The sequence below is a fragment of the Tenebrio molitor genome, chromosome 9 (assembly GCF_963966145.1).
Source record: "Tenebrio molitor chromosome 9, icTenMoli1.1, whole genome shotgun sequence".
NCBI lineage: Eukaryota > Metazoa > Arthropoda > Insecta > Coleoptera > Tenebrionidae > Tenebrio > Tenebrio molitor.
This window is the reverse complement of record NC_091054.1, coordinates 3,582,705-3,608,785: the sequence shown is the minus strand read 5'-3', so window position 1 is coordinate 3,608,785 and position 26,081 is coordinate 3,582,705. Positions and strand designations below refer to the sequence as shown.

At 35.0% G+C, this 26,081-nt stretch overlaps 4 protein-coding genes and 1 long non-coding RNA gene across 5 annotated transcripts; all 5 read left to right on the top strand.

Moving 5' to 3' along the window:
* Positions 1-3,625: 3,625 nt before the first annotated feature.
* LOC138138484 (uncharacterized) lies at positions 3,626-5,040 on the top strand. The gene is made up of 3 exons (XM_069058453.1): positions 3,626-3,769; positions 3,817-3,990; positions 4,042-5,040. The coding sequence occupies exons 1-3, from the start codon at positions 3,721-3,723 to the stop codon at positions 4,236-4,238; spliced, it is 420 nt and encodes a 139-aa protein (XP_068914554.1). The 5' UTR covers positions 3,626-3,720; the 3' UTR covers positions 4,239-5,040.
* Positions 5,041-6,592: 1,552 nt separating this feature from the next.
* Positions 6,593-7,535, top strand: LOC138138737 (uncharacterized). Its single transcript, XR_011162089.1, has 3 exons — positions 6,593-6,887; positions 6,937-7,125; positions 7,182-7,535. It is a non-coding gene; the product is annotated as an uncharacterized lncRNA (long non-coding RNA).
* Positions 7,536-11,594: 4,059 nt separating this feature from the next.
* Positions 11,595-13,008, top strand: LOC138139122 (uncharacterized). Its single transcript, XM_069059293.1, has 3 exons — positions 11,595-12,050; positions 12,098-12,274; positions 12,329-13,008. The coding sequence occupies exons 1-3, from the start codon at positions 11,972-11,974 to the stop codon at positions 12,523-12,525; spliced, it is 453 nt and encodes a 150-aa protein (XP_068915394.1). The 5' UTR covers positions 11,595-11,971; the 3' UTR covers positions 12,526-13,008.
* A 3,900-nt stretch (positions 13,009-16,908) lies between these two features.
* Positions 16,909-18,559, top strand: LOC138138660 (uncharacterized). Its single transcript, XM_069058661.1, has 3 exons — positions 16,909-17,094; positions 17,172-17,300; positions 17,362-18,559. The coding sequence occupies exons 1-3, from the start codon at positions 17,043-17,045 to the stop codon at positions 17,589-17,591; spliced, it is 411 nt and encodes a 136-aa protein (XP_068914762.1). The 5' UTR covers positions 16,909-17,042; the 3' UTR covers positions 17,592-18,559.
* Positions 18,560-22,340: 3,781 nt separating this feature from the next.
* Positions 22,341-23,085, top strand: LOC138138505 (uncharacterized). Its single transcript, XM_069058483.1, has 3 exons — positions 22,341-22,556; positions 22,661-22,786; positions 22,841-23,085. The coding sequence occupies exons 1-3, from the start codon at positions 22,505-22,507 to the stop codon at positions 23,023-23,025; spliced, it is 363 nt and encodes a 120-aa protein (XP_068914584.1). The 5' UTR covers positions 22,341-22,504; the 3' UTR covers positions 23,026-23,085.
* Positions 23,086-26,081: the final 2,996 nt, after the last annotated feature.

The following is a 26,081-nucleotide window of genomic DNA, read 5'->3' as shown; positions in this document are numbered from 1 at the left end:
AAGTTGTTTTTTAGGTTAACACAGCGCACCATTGCTTTAAAATTGACGTTTCTTTGACATTTCAGGAAAAATCTGCTTACCAGTGGCGTCGAGTTTAGCAATAAACCTGATAAATCACACATTCTTACGAATGTAAAATGTCGCTCTTATTTATTTTATCCAAAGCGGCGTTTGAGACCACAAATTGTGTACGCCCATGCATTCAACACTGATTTGCATAGAATTCCTTTACGACGTGACCGATAATTTGCAACGCCTGCTCTGATTTGTTTTCTTTTTGATCACCTTGTAACAAAACCAAGCAAGAAAAAATTGCACAACTATAGGACTTTACCCAGGAAGTACTTTCTTGTACTTGAACAACTTGATTAACTGCACACGTTTGGCTCAAAAAGCAAATATACAGGTGTCCCACAGTTACGAAAAAGCTCCATAACTTGTTTGTTATTAAAGATATCAACTTTTACTTTTTTCTAGATGATAGCGACTCTTCTACTGCACATTCGGAAAATATTGCGGTATATATACAGCGTGTCTCAATATTTTAAAAACACTAAAGTTATGTTTTTTTAAGCGGAACCTACCCAGTTTGATTTTATTTTTGAATTCTATGCTAAATTATGTATCAAATTTATACAGGTCGTTTTTACGTATCTGCCATCGTTTTTGATCAGTGGCGCTTTTTTTTACCAGAATTTCGAATTGCAAGGGTCCCTTCGAAAATTCGTACCTTCCAAATCGTTCCACATAAATTAAAATGATTGTCGTTGTTTGATTTCTGAATGTTTGCAGCATCTGCTGAGTGTTTACTCAATAACCTGCTCAACCGCATATGCCTACTGCGATTTTTTAAACATCACGAACTAAAAATGTCAAAAACTCATTTTTTTTCAAATCGCACACCGTATTTATTATTGCACTGGTCGAAAGCTTTTTTGACAAGCTTTTGAAGAATATAAGTTTTGTATAGTCGAATCTGAAAATCTAGGGTGCTATTCTAAAATCCCTAAATTTGGTGCAATTTTTCTGTTAAAAAGACAATACAAAAATCTAGTAGGCCTAACAAAAGATAATCACACAATATGGTCACTCCATAAAGATGAATCAACCAACAAAACAGTGTTTAACAATTAAACATTTAATTATTTTAGTGACTTTTAGTGATATTAAGATAGCACCCTAGATTTTCATATTTGACTATACAAGCCCTACACCGTTGGAAAGCTTGTCAAAAAAGCTTTCGATCAGTGCAATAATAAATGCGGGGTACCATTTGAAAAAAATGAGTTTTTGACATTTTTAGTTTGTTATATTTAAAAAATCGCAGTAGGCATATGCGACTGAGCACGTTATTAAGTAAACATTTAACAGATGCGGCAAACATTCTGGAATCAAACAGCATCAATTATTTTAATTTATGTGCAACTATTTGGAAAGTACGAATTTTCGAAGGGATCCCTGCAATTCGGAATTCTGGTAAAAAAAGCGCCACTGATCAAAAACGACCTGTGTAGATTTGATTCACAATTTAGCATTGAATCCAAAAATGAAATCAAACTGGGTAGGTTCTATTTAATAAAACATAACTTTAGGTTTTTTAAAATATTGGGACTATACAGGGTGATTTACGAGGAATAATGAGCCCGATGGAATAGAAAATGCAACCCACAATACATTGGAACAAAAAGCCGGACATCGAAGCGGTAAATGTCCGGCTTTTTCTCCTGATGAATTGCGGGTTGCATTTTCTATTCAATCGGGCTCATTATTCCTCGTAAATCACCCTGTATACAGGGTGCGTCCTAAAAACCGCCGCAAGCCATATCTCCGTTATTTATGGCTCGATTTAAATAAAAACAAAAACTGGAATAAATCATTTTAAAAACACTATAGGCACGATGTAGATAATTTTTTTTTTCAAAAAGTCATTCAAGGTCAGATAATAGTCAACTTTGTTTTTTCAAAAAGCTTGGTATATTTTTTTATTCTGCTTTTGGAAGAGATTATTTTTCTGAATCCAACAATATGCCACATGTTAGAATAAATAAACAAATAAAATAGCATTATTGGAAATTTTTTGTTCGAAAAAAATCACGTATACTATGGAAAACAATCCTAAACGCAATACTTATTACATGTTCTGTCATATTATTATTTTTTTTTATCTTCAGAAAGTATTGTTATTGCATTTAGGATTGTTTTCCATAGTATATCTGATTTTTTTCGAAGAAAAAATTTCCAATAATGCTATTTTATTTATTTATTTTCGCGGTTACTGTTAAATGCATTCTAACATGTGGCATATCGTTGGATTCAGAAAAACAAACTCTTTCAAAATCGAAATAAAAAAATACAGAGTGATTCAAAACGAACGCACCAACTACTAGCAGTTGTACAGAATAGAGTGGATAGAACATAAAAAAATTTAAAACAATTTTTTAACAGCTTAATTTTCTTGGAAAAAATTCTTTTTTTGTTCCAATTATTTTAAACATAGTATTCATTCAATTGTTATAACATTCACTAATTAAATTATTTTTCTTTTAGTCCATTTGATTTTTTTAAATGCGAAATTTTAAATTTTTGTTACACAATTTTTGATTAAGTCTTAGTCAATTAATCATGTATGTACTTTAAATGTCAACAAAAGAAATCAAAACCTGGAAAAATAAGAAAAAACAAAAACGCATCAGGAAATTTTTTTTATTATTTTTTTCACGTTCCTCTAACTCTACTTTATACGGTTACAAGAAATTGGTGCGGTCGTTTTGATACACCCTGTATACTAAGCTATTTGAAAAAAAAAGTTGACATTCATCTTACCTTTAATGACTTTTTGAAAAAAAAAGAGTCTATATTGTGCTTATAGTGTTTTAAAATTAATTTATTACAGTTTTTGTTTTATTTAAATCGAGCCATAAATAACGGAGATATGGCTTGCGGCGTTTTTTAGGACGCACCCTGTATAAACCACAATATTTTCTGAATATGCAGTACTCGTAGAAGTGTAGTTATCATATAGAAGAAGTTGATATCTTTAATAACAAACAAGTTATGAAGCTTTTTTGCAACTCTGAGACACCTGTACATCCTAAAACTTGATAAATTAATCCGACCTGAATGCCGTGTCACCGGATGCGTCGTGGGTCGCAAGATAATAATTACTTGGTAGCAAAACCCATAATACCGAAGTTCAATGGATAATAATAATAAGTAAAGTAAAAAATAAAATAAACGCTATGAATTCTTTCCTATAAAATAAAGAGGACGCTGCTAAAAATTACTAAAACATCTGCCAGCAAAGATTTCACTGACCTATTTTTATCACCGTGTCTGGTCTTCCCGCCACATAATTTATTTAAAATTATTAATGGTAGTTTCCCAGACAAATAATCCTTAAGTGGCCCTCGTTACCGTCTTCGCAAAACAGCGATACAATTAATAATTTTTGAAGAAACCACCTAATTAATACGTAGGTGTCCACCTCTAAGGTTTTTATTGTCCATCACATCTGAGATGCGTATTACGTAACTCGTCGTCGTCATTGTCCACTTTTTGCAGACTAAACATGAAATTTTCGAAGAATTTTGCCTTGACTCGATCTGGGATTAACATATTATGGTCTGCGCACCGAAAACCACGATCCTGTTGATTTATGTTTTTGCGATTCTAGTCTTCACTTTTAGTTGCGCGACAGCTGTCGTCCCCACAAGCAGCAAAATGAGACACCTCGTCGTGGTCCTCCTCTGCCTCGTCTGCATCGAAAACGGTAAACCAACCCCCAATCGGGAAACTCCCCTCACTTCCTCTTTTCAGCCGTGGGGCTGCGATGCCATGCCACCGACATCAAGGCCATGCAGTCCGGCCACCTCGTCACCAACGTCGAGGAGTGCTCCACCAACATTCGAAACGTTATGGAGATGAACTCGCTCCCCAACCGGGTCTCCGGGGTTCCCAACTACCGCTGCTACAAAGTGGTCGCCACTGAAGGTACCCTCCCGCCGGTCTCTTTTCCCTTAATTCTATTGTTGTGACGGGCAGGTGACATGACGTCGGCGGTCAAGGGGTGCATCCCGGAGGGCGGCTGCGGCATTTTGAAGTCGCTTTTCAACGAGCTTCTCAAGAGCACGAAGACCGAGTGCTACGAATGCATGGATGATAAATGCAACTCGGCGCAGGGACTTAGCGTCTTCGGGGTGGTGGTGGGCGCTCTGGCAGGACTAGTCCTGCTGTTGTAATCTTCCCCAAAGGTTTGTCGACAATCACCCCGTTTGTCCATAAAAAAATGGACGACCATGGAATCTCCAATTAATTTTAACTGTCCTCCAAAGTATCAATTTAGACATGACACATCCTTAATTGAAGCGTAGTGGTATAGTGACCTCCAAATGGGCAAAGGCCGTGACATTATTACAGTTCCAGAGGCGGATCCAGTGGTGAGGTGTGAGCTTTAGTAGAGTAAAATCACTGTCGGAGTAGTGCTTTTTTGTTGAAGGTTTATTTTTGTGCCACAACGTACACTTTTTTCTCAATGCTAGTGGGTGTTTTAGGCTTTTATAAATAACTATCCTTGTAAAATTCTCACGTCCAAGAGGCCAGTTCTAAACTGGCTTACACTAATTTCAAAACAGGAGCAGGAATTGTAAAGTGCCTTTTATCGAGAATTAACTCGATGATCCTTGGAATTTATCTGCTTTTTGTGAACATTTTTACACCTGCTTAGATTTTTTACTTGAAGTTTATTTTGTTCAATTAAATAGCGATAAGTCCTAGTTTGCGTGACGAGCACAATTTTTTTCTTTTTCAAGATTGTAAAAAACACTAAACTCTCCCGTTTATTTTATGAAGTCTTTATGATTTGTTGTATTTATAGATTCTGTAAACTATACTAACGCCATGACGTAACACGTCGCATTATACATTGCGGACTGATCGCTTAAAATAATATTAGTCGGCAAAGTACAAATGTCTAGTTTCATAATTTAAATGTTACACTTGTCAATTGAATTTATTTTAAATAAAGTTGCTGTTAGATTCTAATATTTTTTTATTTATTGGGGTATTTTGTCTTACAATGTTTCCTTCCGAATAAAACTGCAAACAGACAACTGCATAATCTTTCATTGCGATAGTTCTGTATAAGTATACAGGGTGTTAGGTAAATGTCCTGCCAAACTTTAACCGCGAGCTACTGGCTTCATGTAGAACTCGGAAAAAATATTTAAAAAATTCTATGTCAAAAAATAAATTGACATTTAATTTTTGAGGTAAAATTTTTTTTAACTGCTTTTAGTCTTCTACGTTGTCCCACAACCTCGTAGGTAAAGTTTCGGCAAATTTTAAAAATACACCCTGTATATCATGTTTTATAAAATGTACGCCAATGCGAAGTAACCTCTAGGAAATATGCTTTAAAACAACAAAACCGCATTGGTGTACGTTTTATAAAATATGATATACAGGGTGTATTTTTAAAATGTGCCGAAATTTTACCTACGAAGTTGTGGGACAACGTAGAAGACTAAAAGTAATTAAAAAATTTTTTTACCTCAATTTGCTCCTAGTATTATTATGTTATTAGGAGCAAAAATGAAGTTTTATGTGCTGAGGCTGGTAGTTTGATTTACCTAGTTTACTTTATCTGCCGCTCGTCAGCGGAGATATAGTGGAACCAGAAATATAGTGTTTTTATGGACTCTTGTCGATAATTTCTTTTACAATTTTGGGGTCACTTTTATTACCAACTTGAAGAGAGTTATAAATCTTCTATGACAGATGTTTTTGAGCCGTCTGAAAATGGACCATCGGAGACAAGGGTAGGTAGAGCCCAGTCGCGCGACGAGTGCCAGAAGATTACTGCCCTGCCATAACTGACTCTCTCAAGTTAATGTACTCCATCCCTCATAAAAACACTATATTTCTGGTTCCACTATACATAATAACTTTAGATGCCGTGGCAATGAAGTGACACTTTAGTATTATCAATCCTGCAGTGTAATGTCATATTTTACTGACATCTGAAAAAAAACGATATTTGTCAGCAGGCATGTGATTTTTAATGTAAAACCTAAAGATTCACGCTATACAGGGTGTTATGGAAGTCCACGTAATAAATTTAATCGAAGATAAAATAACAAGACCTAATTTTTTTTTCGGATCAGTTTTTCAATTTTACGAAAACTTTTTGCTTTGACAATTTTACTTGCTGAATTTGGGCATTTTTATTATGGTTAGGCCCGAGAGCTTTAGCTCGAGGGTTTAACCTTTGAAGTTTATCAGATATAAAAAATTAGGTCGTATAATTTTTTGCAAGATTAATTTCAGAATACAAACTTTAATTATTTATTTATTAAAAACAGAATTATTAAAAACAATTTGAGAATCTGACCAGAGTAGCATGCGATTTTAATCACTTTTGACAGATGGCAGAGTAGTAGGATGTTTTTATAGCGATAAACATTTTTGATGGAATGAAACCACGCACTCTGATTGGCTGAACACGCACGTTTGATGTCCGTGGAAATTAATCACCAATAGAACTATACTGATATTTTTTGATCGAATATTTTTTGAATGAAGTACACGGCGATGAAGTCCAGCAAGGCTATTTCCAGCCAGATGGTGCAACTCCACATCGCAGAGAATAATTACATATCAATATGGCAAAACAGATTTCAGATAAATTCAAATTTTCACCTCTTACGTTTCAAAATTTACCCCGACGAGGGGGTATGAATCATCGACCCCACCTCCTCTTGCGCAGAAAGCTCGATCAGATGTTTTCAAATACTATCCTATCCTAGAATTAGTCGTTCTGCAGCTACCCTCAACGAAAATGTTTTACTACCCCACTTTGATGTTTTTGGGCCTCGCAACCCTCAAGAACGGTACAGACACCTCCAGTTAAAAGCAAGAATTTTCGAAAGCGTGTTTCAGTTGTCAGCTTGAATTGTTACACCACCAACCTGGCGAGTGTTGAAGAGGGTGACTTGAAAAATCTGAAACACAAGGTGGAAGATTGCACCCATTATATGAGCGAAATGACTAAACTTCGGAGTCATTCTGTGGATATTTCTTCACTGTCACATATAGAGACACATTGCTTTACCGTGTCAATACATGCAAGTAAGATTTTGGTAATGTTGATTTTGTTTGATTTGTTCTGAGTTGTTTTTTGGTAGATGCCACCGATGTTAAGATCAAGGGGTGTACGCCTAAGGGTGGGTGCGTTTTAATGAAAGAAGTTTTCAAAAGTATTGTACACAAGAGCCATAATAAGACGTTAGGGGTTTTGAAACATATAAAATGTGATGAATGCGGTGAAGATCGATGCAATTCGGCGCCGAGGTCCACTGTCGCCAGTTTGACGGTCTTTTTGTTGGTGTTTACTTCGTTTATGTAAGCTTCTAAAATCCAGTAAATACCACCGCATAGATTATAAATGTTTAATCTGTTAATAAAGTGATATCAATGTTTGGTACTTTTTATTTGTGGAAGAATAAAGCTGCGTGATCCACTGATGGTTTTTTAATCATCCAAACATAAACAGAGATTCTGCGAAACACCTCATAAAAATATGTTTATGTTTTAACAAAATAAATATCAAATAGGTAAACGTTTTTTGGTATTTTTCTGATGAGAGTTTACAACAAATGAATTCGGAAATTGTTTCTCTCAAGAATAAATGGAAACGTAAATGAAATTATTTTCTTTAAACAACGTAAACTTTTTAAAAAGATGTGCCAAACTTAGGACCCAAACGAAATTTACAACTTCTTTTTCCACTTACTTCAGTTTCTTATTCAATTCCCTCCTCAATTTTGTTTGAGGCAAAGTACGCGATATGGTCTGTAAGCATCACTTTTCAGCTGTTGGCATCTGCCACATAATTAGTAACCAAAAACAAAAACCCACCAGCATTTAGTAGATTTTCCAGTGAAATTATATTCAAATAATTCTCTTTTTCTAACACTAATATCTTATACTGTTTCCATGGTGCATTTGAGCTCACACCTTATGTTTCCCATAAAATACGCTTCTCTCTATAAGACACGTCGTCAATAGCAACGTATCTTATAGAGTCATAAAATACGCTCACACACATCATTCAAGTAACATTTTATTCATCATTTTTACAGTAATTATCACAAAATTGAAAAGTACAATTATTGAATTGGAACTGCCACATTAGCTTCGTGCTCTTGTTCCTAACATCTTCTTCTTTAACTTCTGCTGTTTCATCCAATGCACGTGCCCGGCCATCGAAAACTGGCAATCTTTACATTTTCTTCAAATGATTCTTGCCGTAGTGTGAATTAACTTTTAATGAAGTTCTACACGCTTACCCCATATCAAGAAAAGCCAAAATGACATCTTCCGTTACCTCCGTGATGCTTTTTTTATTGTTCCGGCCTTGAAACGAAACGTACACCTTTTCGTATGCACTTTTAGACTTCATTGGTAACAAATTGCCCCTTTTTTCTTACTTCTTCTGGAACGTTTTGGCACATTTCAACGACGAAAATTGTTTTTTTCCAAATTTGTTGATGTTATTACCATAGTACCCACGGCAACCTCCGCATTTTGTGTATTGTGACGCGCCTCGAATAATTTTTGAATTTATTAAAATTTCTGATAAGATGTTAGTGTTAGAAAAAATCTTGAAGACAACGCGTGTTTTATAGTTTAAAAATCTCGATCTATTAAATCCTCGCTCCCTGCGGTCGCTCTGATTTAAACTACGATCTCGATTTTTAAATCGTCTATAAAACCCTTGTTGTCTTAATAGCTATTTCGACAATCAATTCTCTTACAATTTTTGTAAACCACTCAAACACGACCTGGGCAATCGTCAGATCTTTGATAACTTCCAGTTCAATAAGATAATATATTACACGTGAAGTTTATTGCCAGAGGGCTGGTAGAGCCCAAGAGCCAATAATCACGTAAGGGATAAAATATCACTTTAGTCCAGAGGCATAGGTATACGCTATTTTTTGCACTTTCCACTAATATAAATTTAAATAATAATTATTTTGATGAGTTTGTTATATGAACATGGTGTTATTTGGATTACGCAGTAGGTAGCGTCATAGCAACGGTGTCAACAAAATTTTCAACCTACTGCCATTTTAAGTGTTGAAACGAATCGTCACTTCATAAAGTTTTATCGATAAGAAAATGTGTGAATCTACAAGTTTTGATATAGATAAGGCCGCTGCCATGATTACGGAAGAATTAATACCCAAAAAAATCCAGAAAAATTTACGAAAAGCAATATGAAAGTTTTGTGAATCTACAAGTTTTGATATAGATAAGGCCGCTGCCATGATTACGGAAGAATTAATACCCAAAAAAATCCAGAAAAATTTACGAAAAGCAATATGAAAGTTTTGTTAAGTGGTGTATGGAATGGAAAACTACAGTGAAAACGCTTTATTGGATTATTTTAACGAAACATCAAAAAAGTTTTGTGCTTCCACACTTTGGTCGTACTACTCAATGTTGAGAGCAATAATAATAATTAATATCAAGCACAACATAGACATCAGTAAATTTTCTAAACTTATATTTGAAATGTCACTATGTCTCTAGGGACTAAAAGAGACACTTTAGTCCTTGTTATAAGGGACTAAAGTTAGTACCGTAAGTGCAAAAAATTTCTTAAATGTCTTATTCTATGTTCTGTTTATTGGTGCAATGCACTTCTTTCTTTGAGAAAATTAAGACACTTAAAATATTAAGGCACTACATTTAATTCCTAATAGGTATTTGGATGTGGATATGGGGAAAGGGTGTCTGCAAGCTGGATGCCAAACACTCTGTCCTTTTTCTTAAAATAATTGGTCATGGTTAGTAAAACATAGATTGATTCTTATTCTCTAGAATTCAAAGAAGGATCGAAATAGAGGAACCGTGGAAAAAGGTAGAAGTATTATTAAGAGAAGAGTCAAAACATCAATTTTCTGCGACTCTTTGAATATTTCTCAAAGAATTTAGGTATTAGCTTTTAGACCTATTGGATGAGATGTACGATAAAGACCCAAAATGCTTGAGAAAAAAAGTTTTCCAAAAAGTGTTTCTACAAGTTCGTTCCACGTTTTGTCAGCTTTTCCTTGATGCATGTAATCAGTGAAAATGACCCCATCTTTATCCCAGGAAATGGAGGAAGAACTCTTCTGGTACACCTTCTACTCGCGAAACATTTTGGGTCGAGAATCAGCATGTTTCCATACTTTTGACATTTCTTTGGTCACTGAGCCATCACGATGAACTCAAGTTTCATCCGTTTCATCAAATTGACTGCAAATCTTTCAAAATGTTGTTACCCTCATTCGCAGTTGACCAGTATTCAGGCATTTGGGTATTCCTTTTGCTGATAATTTTCTCATGCACGAATCACTGTTAATGATGTGAACAACGAGTTCATATGAGATGTTCAAAGCCACAGATATTCGTTTCAAAACTATTCATCGACCCTCCAAAATCATATCATGAACAACATCGACATGTTCTGTTGTCGACGCAGAAATTGGTCTTCCAGCTCTTTCCTCGTCTTTAATTTTTTTTTTCGCGCCGTAACCCAATTTTTTTATCGTAAAACTAATGTTGTCAACATTTCTTTACAAGATAACCCCTTCAGCTCACTGAGTGGTACTCGATTTTGTCAAAATTCAAATTTCTATCCGACATTACTTTTACAGAAAAATTATAAATCAAAAAATATCCTTTTAACATCAAACTTTGCGCATGTTTATGCTTAATTTCCATGGTAATCATTTGATTTTGTTTATTAAAAATGACTAAGACTAACTTTTTTATCAAAACCCCCTCGTACTGTAAACATATGTTTCCCGCACTAAAATAGTGAAATATAGTACAGTTTCTTTAACAGCCCGTAAAAAAGGTCTTTTACGCAATTACGAAACAGTCATTACTGAAGAAACCAGACATCAAATTACATATTTTCTTACTAACTGCTTTATTAAAACCGTCTAGAACCTGGGTGGCGTGGGGACTCACCCTATTTCACCAGCGATCGTTGTCAAAAGGAGAAATTAAATGTCAGAAGGCGAGGCGACTACGTACACAACCTTAAGGCAAGCGCTCACTAACTTACATTGTACGCATCCTTGCAAAAACACATTTGAAACAATTTTTATGTCGTAAATTGGTTCGTCGTTCCTGAATTTAAAATCAACACAATTCGTACAAGCTCCTTTGTAAACTTTACTTCAGGGTTTTAGTATAATTAGGTTCAAAAATAAATCATACTTGTCATTAGAAAGAAATAAAGGCAAATTCAAATCAGTTTGTTTTAGCAACAGCTCCACAAAAACCAAAATTTAATTTTTTGACTTTGTTTTGACCAACCTGTCCCGTTCGGTGCGTACAAGTCCAACTAGTGAACGCCTACCCTTAGAGTCTACGTCACTAAAGTATAGTTAGAAGAATGTAAAACCCTAACTGCGCAATAAAAAAATTTGAAACTAAACTTGATTCCAGCGAAGTGTTTTTACGTCGTAGAGGTGTTGGATTTTCTCATGGGCTGTGACCTTGGAAATATCTGAGAGAAGGCAAATAGACGAGAGAGAGATGACACTAACGTAACAAATGACGATGTTTTCCAGTCGGTTTGTAGCGCCCACTTGAGACCGATATCTGTCGTTTGCGCAGATATGACTCATAGCCCATGAGAAAATCCAAGACCTCTGCCTACTTTGTATTTGTACAAATTGACATTTCAGCTTCGCATGAGTGTTTGCTGGTTCAAGCATCTTCGTAACACGTTCTACAGGTGATGCTGGGGCTTAAGACCTCTTCAGCAATCGATCGCCTCGCCCTGCGGCTCCGCTCTTCTGTTTAGTTGCGCAGAAGCTGTCGTCCCAGCAAGCCGCAGACATGAGATATCAGGCCGTGCATCCTTCAGCAATCGATCGCTGCTGCCCGTTCTTCACAGTCAGTTGCGCAGATGCTTTCATTCCTGCGAGTCGCAGGCATGAAATATCTGACTTTGTTTCTCACCATTTCTCTCCTCACCGTCGACCATGGTAAAACATTTCTATCAACAAACAATCTCCTCACGTCTTGTTTCCAGGTGACAGTTTGCACTGCTACGCAACCGACATCCAACAGATGCTCACCGGCCAGTTCTTCACCACCTTGGAGGATTGCGCAGCTGACATTCAAAATATCATGCGCTTGCAGACGGTACAACTGACGCAAGTGCCTAAAATCAGCGACTATCGGTGCTACAAGGTGATCGCCAGAAAAGGTAAGATTTCAAATTATTTTCTTCATTTGATTTATAGTTAGCGCGGTCTGACAGGTGACACTACTGTGTCGGTCAACGGATGCATCCCTCCAGGTGGATGCAGTGACATGAGGACCTTGCTCAACGAGCTTCTGCACACCGTAGACACCGAATGCTACGAATGCACCGAAGAAGGATGCAACTCCGCCCAGAAATTCGCCAGCTTTGGTTTCCTTGTTGGAGCTTTGGCGGCGCTTCTCTTCGTCTGTTAATATCATCCCCAGGAAAAGGCAAATGACATTATCACTGTTCCCGAATTTAGAGATGAGGTGTCACATCTCATTTTGTTAAAACCGTTGCTTTTATAAAGCTCACAGACTGTTTTTCTTTTATTCTGAATCAGAAATGTCAAATTATTTATCTACGATTTGTTGGTTAAATCGGTCTAGCTCCTTTGTTTTTGCTAAGATTTTTGCGACTTGATACCTTTAATGACCAAAGAACTGTTTATTATCATACTCTTTGATGTGATCGAAATTCCCTGATATGTGGTTACATTTAAAAAAATATAATACTATGTCGTTGTATGTGGATGTTGTCAACTATACCAACCCCATTACGTACAATGACGTTACGGAATAGTCGTTTAAAACAAGATGGAAGTATAATATATCTAAATGTCTAATTTTTATATAAATGTTGAATTTACTATGTAAATGTACAACTACCTCTAATAAAGTTGTGATTTATTCTTATTCGTTAGTCTGTTAGATCATCTAAATTTTTCCTCCAGAACTGAAACCCTTCAAATATCATCTTCACTTATTTTCACAAATTTATATGAAACAAACGGTTCAAGAAACATTTTTTAACACAGTGCGGTAAAATGTCAAATTACCGTACTAGTGTGGTAACGTATGTCATTACGACATTCAAGTCTCAATTTTACATTGTGTAACTATTGAAAATATTTATGTTGTATTTTGCAAGTTCTTTTAATAGAAGAGCTTATAATGTTAGCGATGTTGACATAAAGAGTGTCGAGAAAGATTTGAAAGGATATTCACTCTGAGATATTCGCTACATAAATAATTATGTATGTATTATTAAACTGTTGATTTATTTATTAGCTTCAAGGCAAAGGAGATGTTATGACAGAGTTGTATACTATCACAGATAATTAATTATTTAATCGGTTTAGATTAAACAAAGCTAAGTTAATTTTTAATAATGTTTACGTCATGTTCTTACCTTCAGAAAGCTTTTTTATGCACTTAATGTTGTCTACATGGCCTGAAATTTTAATTAAAGTCTAATCAGAGTTGGTCTTGAGGTTTGATGAGACCAAAATGCCTATGTTTACAAAGTAATTAACTTTAAAGCAAATCAGGTGACCTTGTAAAATTAAACATGGACTTTCCCCAAAAAAAAAAAGTTCTAATTGAAGCGTGAAATAGAAGAGTTCGCAACTGCATAAATTAAATTTAAGACGATTTGACTTCAAGGTGATTCTTAAAACTCAATTAACGTCGAACAAGTTGTTAAAAGTGAAGTTTGCTAAATTACTGCCGAAAAGTAACAACGTCAAAGTGTAATTTCTTCGATATACACTTTATACTGCTGAAACTTTCGCTTTCAGAAGTCTATAAATTAAAATGTTACATAATTTTTATGTAAAACTGAAAAGTAAACACCTCTGAAAAACCGATGATGAACCACAGGCACTATAGCCCTTGAAAAAACTGCAAAAGTGATTGAAACTGCATAATCAACTGTGTGGAGGGTTATCAAATCTGGACCGCAGTAAGAAATGCTTAAATAGGGCCCATTTCCGAACCTTCAATAATTTGGGTCATTTATGTCGCCCAACAGCAATGGGTTGTCCCAACCGTTCCAACCCTCATAAACGTAGTAGTATGTTCTACGCAGCTGGAAAAGCCTAAGCTGCACGGTCTCCTCTTGGACAGCATCCAACAGCAACAACACTCAATTGGGCTAGAGATAAATGTCTCAAATTAAAGGAATTGATGGGACCTAAGAGGATTCAATGGAAAAAAATATACAAAAGAAAAAAGAGAAATGAGAAAAAAATTACATACATGGTGATTCACGCAGCCCGTTCGTTAGAAACTTTCTGATTTTCCAAAATCGTATTAATATGAAAATTCGTAACCGACTATAATACACTGCTCCAAGTTGAAATAAAATATTTTTAAAATGGTGACGGAAATACCGGAAATCGACGCCATCTTTGTTTTTTAAACGGAAAGGCCCCATTTTGATTTCAAATTTCGATTCTACGTTAAATTCTGAGTTTAGAACGCCCTTTAGCCAACACTTATCTGTCATCGTTTTTGACCTGTCATCTTTTTCGCAAAAAAGCGGGGTTGCAGGGCTTCATTAAACACTTTATAACTCTTGAACCATTGGAAATAAATAATTGATTTTTTTTTATTAAATTCCTAAAAGTTTGGCCGATCTTTTGTGCCACTAGTGATATTTTTTTTTTTTAATGGCAACTACCATTTCTAACACTAGATATAAATGTAAAATTTAATTTTAAGGCCACTTTTGTTTACATAATGTATGCCCATTTTCAGCTGTTTTGGCGTGATTTCTATTTTTTGAATAATTTTTTTATCAAGCAATTGTTTTGTTTGAATTTTTATTCAAAAATCGCTTGCTAACTCAATATTTACCCCATTTGTTCCAGAGTGAAGAAATCGAAATTACCTCTGCTATTAAAATATGTACAGTCGGGGGACAAATAAAACTGGGACAAAAATATCAATCACATAAGTCAAAATTTACAAATTTGCATCGTTTAATTACGGCTTTGTCACAAATATGTTAACTTTGGTATGACATATTATATAGACACTGACAAATATATTGACAATTGAATGGTCTGATTTACACAGATTAAATTTTAAATGTCCCAGTTTTATTTGTCCACCGACCGTACATAAATTCCCATTGTAATAATAAAAAAAAATGTATTCATTTTGATTGTGACCACTCCCTAGTAACTTTTCAGTTGCTAGGTTATTGATAGGGAATTTTAGATAACACTAAATCCAGTCGCAGTTGGCAACGTTCGAAGGCGCCATTTTGACAGAAACGTCACGCTCACAGAAGACCACAGAACGGAGAACGACTTGCGCAAACGTTTTTCGACGTACATTGTGCGCATATCTATAAAATTGAGTTTTGGTACAAAATTTTACAATTCAAAAAGAAAATGCCACGTCGTCTTCTCAAAGTTGGGACCAAAAGGTTAATATTGACTTGTTTCGAGACATTTATTGAAGCCAACGGGAAAACAATTCACAAAGACGAACATCACCAATAAAGTTAACTCTATTTGTGCTTTTTTGTTGTACATTTTGTCTAGTAAGTGTTGTAGTTTGATACCTTCTGCCTTTTCATCCCCTGTAAATCATTTTTTTAAACTTTCTGTCTGATTAGTTTTTATCTGAAAATATTTGTATCAATCAATGCTAATTGAAATTTCTGATTACCTAACTTTAGTAATCCCAAGGCATTTTTCGCGTTTGTCTTACTGCCAAATGACCATTTCCTTCGTTCTTCATTAATATCGAGAATTGAATGAGGTGATTTCGAAGGTTTTACGTTAAATAATCTGTACCTGGATATAACCTCACTTTTCAACAGACGTGATCACAGAATCAGACAGATGTTTTTAGTTTCTCCTACTTCAAATATTGATTTCCATTATTAATATCGATAAATACATTAAAATCATTGCTTTACTACCATGGTCAAGTTTTGACAATTCTGACATTTTCACATCATGTTCACACCACACAAATATTTAGTGTAAAACAAAACGTATGCAGCACACAGCTAAACAGCGCCTACTATGTTTTTCGTGTGGTCACAATCAAAGTGAATAGATATTACAATATAAATTATTTGCTAGAAACTGGTTAGATCACTGATCACTTTATATACTGTCGCGAGCAAAAAATTCTGGTCAACATCATTTCAAAATTTGGTTAAATTGTCACAAATTAAAAAAATGTCCCTGCCTGATTATACCCATGTCAACAAAATGTCAAAAAATTGAGAAAAGTATGACAATTAGTGTCATACAACATGATGATAGGGTATGATATTTACGACCGTTTTACAATGGAGCATTTTCCATTGCGTCAAAGTATGATTTTGACGACCAGTTTTTTTTTGCTCCCGACAGTACCTTAGAGAGTTATGCTGAAGAAAGCTTAACGCGATTGGTTAATTTCAATCGTCTCTCATTTAAATACCTTACGACCCTTGACATTTTTTCTTTCAAATGTAGTTTTAATTTGCACTCCAGAATACGCTATTAAAAAATCATATGCCAGTTCTGGTACACCCTGTATAAAAAAATCCTGGAAATTAGAACTTACTCTAATAATATTTTTGTATAATTTTGTATTATTATTGTGATTTTGTGTTTATTAAATTTTTTTTTTTGAACTGCGACTGCAAGTAATGAAAACCAGTGTTTTTAGAGCACTTTCATTGGTTTTAATTGTTTAATATGTGACTGAAATCGAAGCGAATGATCCGGAAAGCATATTGCAAAATACCAACCCCATCCTATTTATTTTTACTCTGTAGCGACGTCATCCAGGAGAAGAATCGACCCTACGATCACATGACCTTCAGGCACTCCTACCATCGCCACAGCAAGATAATTTGTCGGATGATACCTTACTTGTTAAAAATACATCAAAGCGTGTAGTGTGAAAAGGCTCTGACAGAAATTCCCCGATCCAGGATGAGAAACTTCCTAATTCTAACCTTGATCAGTGTCCTGGTTGTGGAGAGAGGTGAGTAATTTTTTTTATTTGCTCAAACAAATTGGTCCTGTGCGATCGATCATTCCTAACACCGTGTTCAACCACAGTGACAGCAAACGACACATTGAAGTGCTACCAGTGCAACGTAGTGACCCAAGAATGCGACAAGAGCAAGATGCAAGGGATAATTTGTGGTAAAGTGGGCACGAGCAAATGCAGCAGACAAGTGAAGAAAGGTGTGTACAGTGAGATATTTGCATTTCCTGTTTCACCCCCGTTTTGGTTTGGACTTTGCAGACGCCGCCGATAAATCCAAGGCCATCCGGAAGTGTGTCATTCCGGATAATTCCGGAAACGTCCCGTGTCCAGCCGGATACGACTGCTTCGTTTGCGACACGGAGCTATGCAATGGGGACCCCATCCCATCGACTACTTCGACCACGACCACTTCGCCGAATTCGTCAACGATTTCGAAATTCGCTTGGTCTAGTTTAGTCGTCGTTATTTTCGTCGCTGTATATTTATAAAGCGATTGTGATTTATTTTTAATTTTGTTTCAAAGTCATATGTTAAAAAGCTGGATTTCCGCACAAACAGTCGGATTGCTTCTGTTGATCTGAACAAAATTTTACAAGAAGACAACATAACTTAGTAAAAAAACAACAACTGACAGGTTCTCATTTTTACTAGACGAAATTAGCAGGCGCCTATGATATTCGATACGTCAATTTATTACGGCTGGGTAACAATTTAATGATGATGTAAGTAATAAAAATTGAACGTTTTTAACTGTGGGAAAAATTGAAAGACCTGAAGCAAAGATTCTTCCAAAACTAGTTACGTTCATTTTTAAAAACTTTAATAGAAATGTCCACTTTCTGGATTATTTTTTATATAGAAGTGTAACTGAAGTGTAACACTATAATGATAAATGTTGCATTGTTTTTGTTCTTCTGTGTAAAATATTTTCCAAAAAATGTAAATCATGCTTAATACTCAGTCTGTCAAACGTCAGTCTTTTAAAAACTTTTGTGCTACTTGCAGTAACTATAATGTGTCAAATATTCTCTAATTAATTCAATTTTTTTGTTTTTTTTTTCGTTTTCATTCCATAGCATTATGTGCCCCTTGTGAAATTAATTTTTGCCAAATTTTTGAAAATATGACAGCACATTTTACATATCTATGTATTTCAAATATTTGTGAAGTTCTTGTTAAAAAAATTTAAATCCATTGCACAAAATTGTACCGTTTATCACTTACATTTTTTTCACAAAATGTCCGTTTTTAGTGCTTTTTGTACCAAGTGGTCACCGTAGCCATATTTAGTTGATTCAGAACCAGTAGTTTAGTGATATGCATCGTTCCTTATACGGTGCAGACATTTTAGAAAATACTCTAAATGTTACTATGTTTAAGCCAAAGTTTATTAGACGTTAAGATGCTTAAGATTAATTTATTTTATAAAAATCACATTAAAATGTAATAAAGAGATGCTTAGATATTTTACTGCCACTGTTATGTGGGCATGCCATAAAATTCTTCCGCAACGACCATGACATAATCCTATCTATTAATTTCATGGGTAACAAAAAAAAGTTAGAAGTGACTCAATACAAAGCATAATCTTAATTTATTCCATTTTATTCCTAATGGGATTATTAATTTACGTTATACCGTGAGATCGAGAAAAAGAATTAGAGTTGGCTGATTAAAAATTTCAGTTGGCAATTCGTTAAAACGTTGAAATCTTGATTTTCATAAAGGGGTGCATTATGTGTGACCTGTCGATTGTAAAAGAATCATGAGGAGCTCCAGTCGTATTTACGAAGTAGAGTAAATGTTCGAAATGTCTGCCTTCAGCTTCCAAACATAATGCTACTCCCTTCGCTTCATGTTTTCAAATGACCTTCGCAAAGTCGGGACATCAATTAAATTGCAGTTATCACTAATTACTTGCATTGATTCGGGAATTGTGCCAGGCCTGTTTTTGAACATGTTGTTTTTCAGGTATGGAAAAACAAAATAATCAAGGCAAGTTGTTGATAAGTGCCTTGAAAGTCCGGAATGACACTTACTATTGTAATTAATGACATCTGAATTAAATTCTTACGTGCTGCCAACTGAAGTGTATTAATCATGGCCATTTCGATTTTTTTTATTTTCAATCGCACGGTATTATACTGTGAAATCATTTAAAAAATTTGGGGAATTTCAAATTTATAACATTAAAGACACCAAACACCAAAAATAAACTCATTTGAAACACCCTGTAGATGTAATATACCAGGTCACGTCAAGTTATTACAGTAGTAGTAGTACAGTTTAGCCTTGAACCCTTTTGGGGCTATACTTGATTTTATTAACCCATTTTTGTAGCCTATTCACAACCATTTAATTTGGTGTATAGATAATTAAAATCCTCCGATAAAAGAGGGAGTTATGAGTTATGGATTCTATTGAGAAAATTAAAAAGCAAAGCACTCTTTTGTGCTTAAGCCCGATGAAACAGATGTTTGACAAAAAACAAAGAAGTTGAAACAAATTAACACATTATACATATGAGTTATACAGGGTGTCTCAGTTAAGACTTTCGAGCCTAATACATATCTCGGTTATTTTCCAACGGATTTTTGTGAAATTTAAAATGCAGATATTTTAGACGGTGAAGAATAAAATCCCATTAATGCAATCACCCAAGTCTTAAAAACGTAATTTTTACATGCCTTTTTAAAATGTTGAATCAATTAAAATTTACATAAAAAATTGATCGTCAATAAAAAATGCTGTAGGGAAAAACTCGTCCTTGAAAGACGTCTGGTTTGCAAGAAAAAAGCAAAAACTGTGTTAAACGTGGCTGCAAATGCAAAAACGTAGACGCGTATGAAACAAACGCGCAATTTTGCAGAATTTTGGTCATCCCTTTTCGCAGAAGCGCAGGTGACATATTTGACGTTTATCTTGCTAACCTTACAAACACTTACAAAGTTAAAGACAATATTTGGACGTAATTTATTATACTGGATGCTTTAATTCTTCCCTAAAGGACTAAAACATGATCGGGATATTTTAGCAAGGTAATTAAGTTCACGTAGGTACGCTTCCTGTGTCTTCAAATAAATTGACGACTCTCCTAACCTTACATTTTGTAAAGCCTACATTTGGAGAGTGTTCCACGAGAAAACGAACTGTGTCATTGAAGTTCTTACGACACTCTCCATAGGCAATTTTTTTTCCTTTTTCAACAATATTGAAATTTCTGCCGCTGTAGTCTATTTTTAGAGTATTTTCAATAAATTTTCACAATTTGACGTTTCTTATAAAGCGCGCCCAATTTTGACAGACTTTAAAGGGTGTACAAAATGTTGCTTGGCAATTAACCATCAATTGTTTCAAAAGGTAACTGCTCAAATACTTTCAAATTTTACATTAAATTTTTAACGACAAAATCTAATCTTTTCGTTGAATCAGACAAGAAATTTAGTTAATTGTTTGTGTAGACCCCTATTTTTTAATGTTTAACAATATAATAATAATCGCGCATAATTTTCGATAAAGGAAACATGTGTTAAAATTACATTTTTTAACTTGAGATAATTTTATTATTACTAATTGAACCTTCACGGTCTAAAATATCTGCATTTTAAATTTCATAAAAATTCGTTGGCAAATAACCGAGATATTAGGCGCGAAATTCTTAGCTGAGACACCCTGTATAATGAATTATGTATAACGAAAAAGTAAACATAAATATGCAGTAATTTTTAATACTTGCAAATGTACAGCGGTTTAATTTTTATAGAGAAATAAGTAGAAATATTTCAACAAAATTGCACATTGCATATAATAAAATTTAATTCCGATTTTATTGGAAACTACATAAACAAAGCTGTCGTCGCCAAACAATTTTAAACATATACTTAATGTGTGTTTATTATCGCTCCAAAGCGTAATATAATGAATAATCGCGCCTTTGTGTACCTCCATAGAAACGGTTAGTAGCATTTTTTTCCGAGCGGAGTAGAAGTAAGTACTTCAAGTCCTAGGAGTAGAGGTGTCCACAGGCGTCTCGACCGAGTCAAATGTAAGGTCATTTGAAGCATTTGCCATGATTTATTTACCAACTACACGAAATACTTAATAATTAAATTATCCCTATTAAAGAAAAGCCTCTAAAAAAGCGAAATAACGAATTTATTACCCAATATTTAACCGGTTCCACTATGGTCTATCACGAGTCGCCCGTTGTGGGCGTGTCCAAGGCATGGATATCGATGTCAGATGTCAAAATCAAAAATAACGCAAGATTACCGTTCAGTGTTAAAAAGTAAACAGTTGTAAGCTGTAATCGTTAGCTATTTACGTTTTAATATTTAGCGAATGTCTGATGCCATTGAAAACGAAATGCATACCACCAGAATTGACGCAGATCGCAGCAAACTGTCCCGAAAAGTGTATGATTGCTACATACTGCTCATGATGAAAAGTAGAGTTCCCTAGAGGAAGAATTATAAATTATTATTGTAGGTTATGTCTGACCGGCGCTCGTGAAGCGATGAATTCACCAATTTGACAATGAGAGATATCGAAGATTTGCTATCTTACAAGGGGAAAGGAAACGCTCGAATGTTCTTAAATTTCCGAGAAAAAAAATGGGCCAATAAAAATAAAATTTTTGAAAGTTTAATTTAATTTACAAAGTTTGCCTCCTGCAATTGATGAAGCTTTTCTTCAGCCATAGATCTTTGATGTTTTAGAACCCCCAAACACTCTGGTGATACCTTCAAAGGAGAAGTTCACTCACCCTGTATAGACATAGGTCAAATATGTAAAATATGACTAGAAAGAAGTCACTGATAACTCTAGTCAGTAATATTTTTAATCTTCAACCAAGCAGCGACGCCTGCCATAGCACCATTGCTAAATCCATGAATAAAAAATGTTGCCATACCGTGCAGTCTTGCTGAACATACTCCACATACTCTTATTTTGTTCACCACTCCCGCGTATTGCTGGTTGCGTTCTCCGACCCACCTACATTTCTTCAAAGTAATAATTTTGATCGCCTACATTACATCAACTTTGCTCTAAAAATAAGGACATGACATCATCGACAAATACACTTTACAGAACCGGACTCGGGAATCTTCCGATCACGCCTCGCCCAAATTAAAATCATGCCCTTCCCTTCGCGCTGCATTCCAAAGACACGATCTCGGTACGGCTCTGTAACGTTATAAATGTAAATAAACCGACGAGAGTTTCCGTTTTGTAAGCGGGCCAGTTGAAAGAAATAGACCCGACCATATGGTCACATGACCTTCTGGCACTAAGACTCCTACCATTATTATAGAACGAAGTAAACATTTCGGTCGCACAACAGCGCAGTTAAGAGTGCTAGACAGAAGGTTCTTGTGGGCGCTCGACTGACACGACAAAAATGAAGTTGGTTCTAATTTTGGCAGTAATCTGTCTGGCAATCAGCCAAACCTGTGAGTACAATCTTCCATATATTTCCAAACTGGACGGCCTAGTTTCTAGTTTCCTGACCCACATCCCAAAATAGCACTTTCAAGCAATTCTTCCGTTTTTGTAGTGGCCGACGACCAACTGGACTGCTACACCTGCAAGACTGTAACCACCGAATGTGAAGTCGACGATGCCACCCTCATCAAGTGCGGCAACCCCACAACCTCGCGGTGCAGCCGCCAGATCAAGAAAGGTACCACCCCCGGGCACCAGTACTTTCTCCTGGATTAATTTTTCTACTCTTTAGGGGCATCCGACACGACCAAAGCCATCAGAAAGTGTGTCATTCCCGACAAGAACGGACAAGTACCTTGCCCCACGGACTATGACTGTCAGATCTGCGATTCCGACGGATGCAACGCCGGCACGAGCGTGAAGTTCACCTGGTTCAGCCTTGTAGGAGTTTTCGTCGCCGTCCTCTTGATGAAGTGATGTGTTTTAATTTATTTTGTTGTTGAATCATTTCCTATAGAATAAAGTTTGTCTAAGTAAGTTTTTTCGTGTGCTGCAAGTGGAATTAATGTTAATTTTATAGATTACGGCAACCTTCGAGGTATGACTCATTCTGATTACCTAAATAACTAGTCAACATTGTGTCACTAGGTGATTATTAGTTGTTTTGTGTTAATTCGGTTGTGTTAATACAGAATATAATTTGTTGTTGCAAAACATGTTAAAAACAAAAATAAACATTATTAAAACTTGGGAAGAAAATGGAAATATTTTTGCTAGAGAGAATGTTTAAAAACCATAAAGTTAATAAGTGTTGTATTATTATTATAAATTAATAAGTGCGATGTAAAAATACTTGAGGCAATAAAAGCTATTTGTTGTCTTCAAAGGTTTTATCATTTTCTCGACGAAAAGCGGACGTTTTTAGAGTAACAACAAATGATCAAAAAATCAAATAATCCTCGATGCTCGATGCAGTCGATGTAGCTGTAAATCTAGGTGACCTTGACTTTGTAACACTTAAATAGAAGATCTTCATTGGTAACTTTAACAGTTACGAAAGTCTAAACTACCAAGAATAATCAAATTGTTTCTAATGAAGATGAAAGAAGAAATAAGATATATATCTTAAAGCAAAACAAAAATTCAAAAACAACATTGTAACAGTGTACTATTGAAAAGTTAAGTTCCTTTCTCTTATAAATTTTAATACACGACAATGTCATCATGTCTATTTTAGTGTGCAATGAATATAAATATCACCATGACCAGTATATCTAAAAAAATTAGGTTTACTATATTTAGAAAATCTGGTTTATTACTAAGTTGGAATAACATTTTTATTCTTATTGTTATATTTTTTGTATTCCTGGTCAGCACAATACTACTGGGAGCACGGAATTTCGGGCAGACTTGAAATTTGACTGATATAAAATGTGAAATAGGCTTTAGGTGCTAGACGTATTAATAACCTCATTTTAATATCTACTATTGCCTCATATCATTTTGCAAATTTCCTTCGTCAATTCTGAAAAACTGCAAGTGCTTAGATGTGATTTTCTGAAAACTAAACCGTCTTTTTTATTAAACTTTGGAAATCAATAACTAAAATGTAAAATAATTGTGCATAATTGTGACAGTTTATTTTGAAGTTCCCTCAAAATTAACTATTATGACATTTGTGACAATAAAGCTTAGACTACATTGGGTTTTTTTAATGACATGTAGGTAAATTGCTGCCCGAAATTCCATGCTCGCAATAGTACCTAATTATTTTGCACAATTAGTCGTTTCTGTGACAATAAAAAGATTATTAATTTAATTTATTGTTTTCAACTGTCATAAATTCTCATTTTCTCCTTTGTAAACTGCCTCTTAACTGCCCTAAAGCAAAATCAGCAGATAACGAACCGTTGCCCTAGACAACACATTCAACGTCACATTTCTGACAGGTCTTGAAAAATTTGTCAAAACTGTCAAAAGCAAATGCGAAACCATTTTAAAAAGATTTGGAAGTTTCAGAGACGTCGTTTCAAAGAATAAAATTTTGTATGCAACTCGTTTCTGGGAAAATGGGGCTTTTCTAATTGTCCCTCGGGCAATTAGAAAAGCCCAATTTACACAGAAACTCGTTGCATAAATAATTATTGAAAGCATTACAATTTAATTCGCTACGCTTGTGGTTTTTTAAGACTGTTTTTTGAGATCCGAGCAGTAAAACGAGTTTACCACTGGAAGAAATTGTCAAGGACAGGAATGAAATTGAACGAATCGGGTTACAACAAATCCAGGGAAATTGAGAGAGATTTTTTCCTTTTCTGTTATTACGCAGGTTTCAGGATACTGAACTCCTCGTATTTCTTAGGTCTACTTTTTTCGCACAGTTAGTAAAGCACCCTCGTGATGCTCATTTTGCGGACTACGAAGAAATGGTAAAGGAGATAACAAAAATAATTTTGTAAGAGCATCAAAACACTGCTTTGTTGCAGCAAATGTAATAATGCCTTAGGTGGCCGTGTTGACAAATAGGTTTCTTTGTCTCTTTAATTTACGCCGGAAATAGTAATGGATAGACCATCCTCGTATCTTCTGTACAAGGTATCGGGTGTTCATTTAAATGTATCCTCAAAGTTGGCGTTGAAGAAATGCAGAGTCGATTGTGAATGCACCACGGATTACAGATCACGGATCAGCTGTTTAAATCTAACCTCACTTTTTGCGTTGTTTTTACTCTGCATACTGACGAGTGGTGCGTTCACAATCGGCTCTTCAAGGCCAATATTGAGGATAAATTTAAATGAACACCCGATATGAGGATAAACTATGACTATATTGAATAACTAATAATATATCCTGATACACCTTATTATTATCAAAACTTTGACTAAACTAAACCTTTTAGAGGCACATGTGAGAAGAATACATTAAATTTTATCGTCAGACTGTACAATATATTGTGAAAATTACCGGAAAAGTATGATCTTAAACACTTTTATTGCGGATATAAATACCAAATGATGTAATATACGAAGTGAAGTACAACTTAAAAGAACAGTTGAAACGTTAATAAATTCATGGAATTAAAGTCACTCCATTGTTTAGATATGAGTGTGAAAAAATGTTTACTGGATTCTATCGAGAAACTTGAAGACAGAGAGAGGACAAACAGAGAATGTTTTAGTTTAGAGCAAGTCCCGAAAGACGAATGAAGATCATTTCGTTCGTTGTTGGTTCTAAGCTTATGATTTTTTATCCTATTCTTCATTTATTTATCATTAATTAACTCATTAATTGATGTTAATTTAGTAGATGATATTCTCGCAAGAATATTTGTTTTTTGAACTCAATAATCTCAAAATAACATTTTGCAAACGCAACAGTTAACCGCGAACGTAGATTTCGCGCACTAGTGCGTCAAAATCATCCAAAAAGCATTGACCTTTTTGAACATTCTGAAAATAATTTGACTTGATAATAATAAAATCTGGTTTACAAAACGTCATTTCTCCAATTTGGATGTTGCAAATTTCGAAAGA

Bases quoted from the DNA above. Each gene is read 5' to 3' on its own strand.
- LOC138138484 (XM_069058453.1), top strand. From the start codon at position 3,721: ATGAGACACCTCGTCGTGGTCCTCCTCTGCCTCGTCTGCATCGAAAAC. The intron at 3,770-3,816 runs GTAAACCAACCC...TCCTCTTTTCAG, and splicing joins CCTCGTCTGCATCGAAAACG to CCGTGGGGCTGCGATGCCAT. The intron at 3,991-4,041 runs GTACCCTCCCGC...TGTGACGGGCAG, and splicing joins CAAAGTGGTCGCCACTGAAG to GTGACATGACGTCGGCGGTC.
- LOC138138660 (XM_069058661.1), top strand. From the start codon at position 17,043: ATGAGAAACTTCCTAATTCTAACCTTGATCAGTGTCCTGGTTGTGGAG. The intron at 17,095-17,171 runs GTGAGTAATTTT...GTTCAACCACAG, and splicing joins TGTCCTGGTTGTGGAGAGAG to TGACAGCAAACGACACATTG. The intron at 17,301-17,361 runs GTGTGTACAGTG...TGGACTTTGCAG, and splicing joins CAGCAGACAAGTGAAGAAAG to ACGCCGCCGATAAATCCAAG.
- LOC138139122 (XM_069059293.1), top strand. From the start codon at position 11,972: ATGCTTTCATTCCTGCGAGTCGCAGGCATGAAATATCTGACTTTGTTT. The intron at 12,051-12,097 runs GTAAAACATTTC...TCTTGTTTCCAG, and splicing joins TCTCCTCACCGTCGACCATG to GTGACAGTTTGCACTGCTAC. The intron at 12,275-12,328 runs GTAAGATTTCAA...GCGGTCTGACAG, and splicing joins CAAGGTGATCGCCAGAAAAG to GTGACACTACTGTGTCGGTC.
- LOC138138505 (XM_069058483.1), top strand. From the start codon at position 22,505: ATGAAGTTGGTTCTAATTTTGGCAGTAATCTGTCTGGCAATCAGCCAA. The intron at 22,557-22,660 runs GTGAGTACAATC...CCGTTTTTGTAG, and splicing joins TCTGGCAATCAGCCAAACCT to TGGCCGACGACCAACTGGAC. The intron at 22,787-22,840 runs GTACCACCCCCG...TCTACTCTTTAG, and splicing joins CAGCCGCCAGATCAAGAAAG to GGGCATCCGACACGACCAAA.